The 5803-nt window shown below is 29.1% G+C and overlaps 1 protein-coding gene across 1 annotated transcript; it reads left to right on the forward strand.

Annotated features, from left to right (window-relative positions):
• Positions 1–2819: 2819 nt before the first annotated feature.
• Positions 2820–4402, forward strand: LOC105778015 (BURP domain-containing protein BNM2A). The gene is made up of 2 exons (XM_012601561.2): positions 2820–2968; positions 3077–4402. The coding sequence occupies exons 1-2, from the start codon at positions 2915–2917 to the stop codon at positions 4214–4216; spliced, it is 1194 nt and encodes a 397-aa protein (XP_012457015.1). The 5' UTR covers positions 2820–2914; the 3' UTR covers positions 4217–4402.
• The last annotated feature ends 1401 nt before the right edge of the window (positions 4403–5803 follow it).

Genomic DNA, 5803 nt, shown 5'->3' on the forward strand with positions numbered 1-5803 from the left:
CAGGTAGTGAAAAATAAAATTTTATGAACAAGGTTAATATAATGACAGATATTCAAAATTTCTTTTCTTTTCACTGTTTATCGTTTTACTTTAGTTTGGGAAGTTTTCCTTTTCACTAGGGTTGTATTTATTTAACAAAAATCAAACCTCTTGCTAACCTTATTTTTTGCGCTAACATTAATTAAATTCCTTCAAAAAATTTATGAAAAACTTTACATATTTTAATGGAAAATAATAAAATAAATAAATTTTAAATTTATACATGAAGTTATACATGAAACTCTAATTGTAGTTCAAATATATATTTGAAACTTTAATTTTGATTTAATCATACACATTTAAAGAAATAAATATATCAATTTATTTTTATATTAGATAAATATAATTATTTATGTATGCTATATAAACATAAAATGATGTTCTATAAATAATTATGTTAATAATTTACAAGAATTAAATCAAATAAAATTACACAAAATCAAAATTCATATACATAATTACATATTAAACTATAATTTTAATATTTATCCTTAAAAAAAAAACTCAAGTAGTGTTAATACAGGGACAAATGTTCAATTTTGTTTATATTTTAGTTTTTCAAATATGCTTAGAGTCCTAGAAATTAGGGGTGTTCATTCGGTTAACCGACCGGTTAACCGACCCGAAATAACATTAACCGAATTAACCGACCTTTCAAAATCTTTAACCGTTAACCGAACCAAAATTTTTTCAAACAAATTAACCGAACCGAAATTTTTTCGGTTAATTCAGTCAGTTAACCGAATTAACCAAAAATTATATGTTTTTTTATTTTTGGTTAAAAATTAACCGAATTAACCGAATTAACCAAATTACCCGAATTAACCGACTTATCCGAATTAACCGAATTAACCAAATTGAATCACTACATAATTAAATTATTTTTAGACTTTTAGACTTTAGTTTTAGTCTTAGTTTTAAAATTTTATTTTTATTTATTAAATTATTTGTAATTTAATTTTATGATTGGGTTGGGTTGGGTAATTGGGTTGGGTAATTGGGTTGGGTTAAATACTTGGGTTTGGATTGAGTTTAGATGAATAGTGGACCTATTTATATATTATAAATTTATTTATTAATTTTTCGGTTAACTGAAAAAATTCGGTTAACCGACCAGTTTCGAACCGAATTAACCGTTAACCGAAAAATCAAAAATAATTAATCGATTTCGACAAAAAAAATTCAGTTAACCGACCGATTAACCGAATTCGGTCGGTTAACCAAATTTTTTCGGTTTTACCCGAATTTTGCACACCCCTACTAGAAATACGTGTTATTGTATTACTCATTTATATGCAACCTTCATTTTTCACCAATAATTTAAAATAATTACAAATTTCTTTTATCATTAATATTTATTTTACAATTTCTATTCATAATTCATAATTATCTCTCTTAATCATATTATCTTCAATGTTTCAGTGCTGTTTCTTGGAAATGCAATTTACTTCAACTAATGCCATTGAATACTTACTATTACTTCAGCTAATTAGACTTGAACAGAAGTTAAGTCATAATCAACAGGTACTGATACTTCTTTAAAAAAAATTTTGTCTCATCACATCAATTTTGAGTTGTTTCTGATAAAAGAACAGGATAAATTGTTTAATTGGTCACCAATTTTTTGAATATTTTTATTTTAATCACCCAAATAATTACAGCTACCACATTCTTCCTCTTCTTGCTCCTAGTCCCAGCTGCAGTCTCATTCCCGTAATAAAGGGTTTCGCCTAGTTTCTGAAGACAGTCAAATCTGTTTATCAGGTACTGTACCAAGTACTATCAAATATTTCATTTTCTAAATTCTTGATTTCTTTTTTCTTTCATTTTTCTGAGGGTTTTTTTATAAAATTATTATAAAAAAATAAAAATTTACCAAAATATTATAAATTTTTTTATTTATCAAAATATTATAACTTTTTTATTTATATTAATTTTTAATTAAATTTAATATTAGTTAAGTGATAATTAAGATACTTAAAATTCTAATTAAGTAATAACTCTATTTTAATTTAATAAACTATTCTCATTTAATAACTCTATTTCTTTTGGTATATTTTAATAAATAAAAAATTTATAATATTTTAGTAAATAAAAAATTATAATATTTTGGTAAATAAAAAAAATTATAATATTTTGATAAATTTTTATTTTTTTTATAATAATTTTGTAAAAAACCCAACATTTCGATGTAGTTGATATCTGGAATCCTTTCTTGTCTGGATTGACATAGATACTTGTTGGATACATCAAGTTTCTGCTTTGGTTCAGTATTAATGGCCTCTCTCATGTTCTAAAGGGTGATTCAAATCAGAGTAAAAGCAGCGAAAAAGAAGTAGTTAATAAAAGGTTGAACCCCATGGAAGTGGAGCAAGTGGGGGTAGCAGAGCTAGACTTTTTAGAACCCCAATATCTGGTGGAGTGCACAGTGCAACTTCAGCCATGGATAACGTCGGCCGGTCTTAGTTGTTCGTAATTTGATGGGACAAGTATGGTGGAAGCAGGGGGTGGCGCGGAGGTTTAAAAATGGGTCAAGGAATAATCAGTAAAAGATGATGATGTGACGTGCACCATCAGCAGTTGATGAAAATGTTTAATTATTATAATGGTAGTGACTAAATTGTAAAGATTTTTATTTGGATAACCAAAATGAAAGTGTCAAAAAAATTGGATGACCAACATTAAAAATAAAAAACCCCAGGAAATAGAAAAATAAAAAAAGCTAAATTTAATAATAAAATTTTATATCCACATTGGTGGGGCACAGATAGGGGCCAAAGGATTTTTATTCTTCTCCATGCTTATAAATGTGTTCTAACCTTCAAAATTTTTCAGGCCGAGAACATCAATAGGAGTGCTCTCAGAATTTAAGGAAATGGTTTTTCAATTCAATTTTCTAGTTCTTCTATTATGTCTTATGTTTTTAATGGTAATTTTTAGTTCCATATTACAATTGATATAAACCAAAGGTTCTTTTTCTCTTTTTCGTTTTATTAATGTAACTGACTGAATTGGCTCTCGAATTTCTTTTTGGCAGTGTGGCAGAGGCAATGCAGTAAGGGATTTGGAAGAGAAATATGATTTTGAAAGCCATGGCAGAGACGACGAAGTGGAGAGTTTAGATGACAAGTACGTTACCGCTTACTTTCACCAAACTTTTGATTCTGCAAATCACTTTGATGGAGGTGATGAAGTGAAGAATTTAGAAGACAAATATTCAGCGGCTTACTTCCACAAATCGTTAGATTCTGGAAACCATGGCAGAGACGACAAAGCAAAGATATTGGAAGACAATTATGCTACTGCGTACTTCCACAAGACTTCTGTTTTTGGAAACCATGGTGAAGGTGACAAATTAAAGAGTTTGGAAGATAAATATTCCACGGCTTACTTTCACAAAACAATATCTTCCAAAATGATGAAGGATCACAACATGGAACATCACCACCATTACCATAACCATGTTGAAAGTGCAGAGATAGGCTTGTTCACCATTGATGAACTACATACCTTTCACGTAGGGAAGAAATTACCCATCTTTTTCCCTATAAAAAACCACTCTCTTTACCCTCCTCTGTTGCCTAAACAAATTGCTGACACCATCCCTTTTTCATCTTCCCAAGCTTCTAATATTCTACGATTCTTCTCAGTTTCTCCGGACTCCCCCAAAGGCAAAGCTGTTCAAGATACACTCACAAAATGCGAACTCGGAGCTGCTCAAGGGGAGACCAAAATCTGTGCTACCTCTTTAGAATCTTTACACGGTTTTCTAAGCAATGCATTTGGACCCCATGTTGATTTCAAGTTCATAAGCACAAGGCATCCCACCATAACAACCCCACTCTTTCAAAGTTACACAGTTTTAGAATCCCCTCAGGAGATTGAATCTCCAAAGAAAGTAGCTTGTCATCCAATGCCATATCTTTATGCAGTTTATTTCTGTCACTTTGATGCCACTGAGACTAAAGCTTTCAAACTCCGTTTAGTTGGTGATGTTACAGGAGATAAGGTGGATGCTGTTGTTCTTTGCCATATGGATACTTCAGGTTGGAGCTCTGATCATGTCGCTTTTCGCATGCTTGGTATTAAGCAAGGAAACACTGTTTGCCATGTATTTTCTCAAGGTAATTTTGTTTGGATTAATCAGCCATCGGATATCGCTGCCGGTGCCATATAAGTGTTGAACTGTTCGATGGAGCACTCATTTGCCACTACGTATCGAGACTCTGATCCCGATATAAGTATTTAAGAGCTAGTCTTATGTTCACTAGGTTTCATGGTGTTTCGTTAATGGTGTGACTTTCTATCTGTATTAAGTATCAAGTAATTAAGCAATAAAAAGTATGTATTAGAGTTAAAATTATATTATTTTAGTCGTCATTACATAGTGCCACGCCATATATTTTTAAAAATTATTAAATAATACTATAACACTTGTGTTTTTATTTTTCTTATTAATAATATTCCAGTCGGGTGTTATTAAAAAAATCTAATTATCCTAAATTAATTTTTATATTAATGAATTAAATAAAATAATCATTAAAATTTTTAAGCTTATACTGTTTTAGTTTACTAATAAATTAATGTATTTCTCTCATAAGTTAATTCCATATCTTATTTTACATCTAAATAAACTAAAATTGAGATAGAGCAAAAAAGAAAGAAGAAAAATGTATTCTTTTATTAAAACATTCTACTATTTATTATGGTTTAAGGACAAGTTTAACTAAAATTATAAAAAATTAATGGTAAAATTATTATAATTGCAACGCTTTTTGGTATAACAAAATAAAATATATAATATAATATACAAATATGATATGGAATTTAATTCATTGATATTTATTATTTCAAAATAAATCAAAGTCATAAAAGAATAGGTAAATTTATCAAAATTTTAAAGAAAATGGGGTAATCTTTGAAATCGGAAAAATATTATTCCAAAATCTTACACTATTCTTGAAATTTGAAGGTAAAGTAGAACTGAAAGTATTTAAAGAATTTGTTGAAATTATCATGATTTATTGAATTACCAAGCTATCAATTTATACAAGTTTATGAATTTAAAATGCAGAAAAATCTGCTACTGCATCATAATCTAAATTGTTTTTTTAACTATTTTATTTGCCTAAAAATAAGGATGATATTTGCTTAAAGACTAGGACAAACTAATGCAGCTTCAAAAATCATAAAACTTAACACTCATTCTTGATGTTGAGCTGCAAACTTCAAGCTTTTGTCTTAATAACTCGAATCTGGCTTTAGGCAATACTTTTATGAAAATGTCATCATATTGATTTTTTGTACTACAATAAACCAACCACACTTCTCCTTCCTTTTGAACATCACGAAGAAATTAAAATTTTATTTTGAAGTGTTTAGTTCTGCCATGGAACACCTGGTTATTAATTATTGATATTGCAGCTTGGTTGTCCACAAATATTTGTGTGATTTTCTCTTGCTCCATATGTAAATTTGTCAAAAGTTTTCTGATCTAGAGTGCTTGATTTGTAGCAGTAGTAGCTGCCACATATTCTACTTTTGCTGTGGATTGTGCAACAATTTTTTTGTTTCTTTGAACACCAAGAAAAAAATTCCAAAACCAAGACTAAAATAGTAACCTGAGGTGCTACGCATATCATCAACACATCCAACCCAATCGCTATCTGAATAACCATGGAGATTAAAATTTTCAACTTGACTGAATTTTATGCCATAATCAACCGTGCCTTTTACATATTTCAGAATTCTTTTTGCTGCTTGA

Source organism: Gossypium raimondii, chromosome 10 (assembly GCF_025698545.1).
Source record: "Gossypium raimondii isolate GPD5lz chromosome 10, ASM2569854v1, whole genome shotgun sequence".
NCBI lineage: Eukaryota > Viridiplantae > Streptophyta > Magnoliopsida > Malvales > Malvaceae > Gossypium > Gossypium raimondii.

Coding starts and splice junctions, on each gene's coding strand:
- LOC105778015 (XM_012601561.2), top strand. CDS start 2,915: ATGGTTTTTCAATTCAATTTTCTAGTTCTTCTATTATGTCTTATGTTT. Junction 2,969..3,076: donor TATGTCTTATGTTTTTAATG/GTAATTTTTAGT, acceptor TCTTTTTGGCAG/TGTGGCAGAGGCAATGCAGT.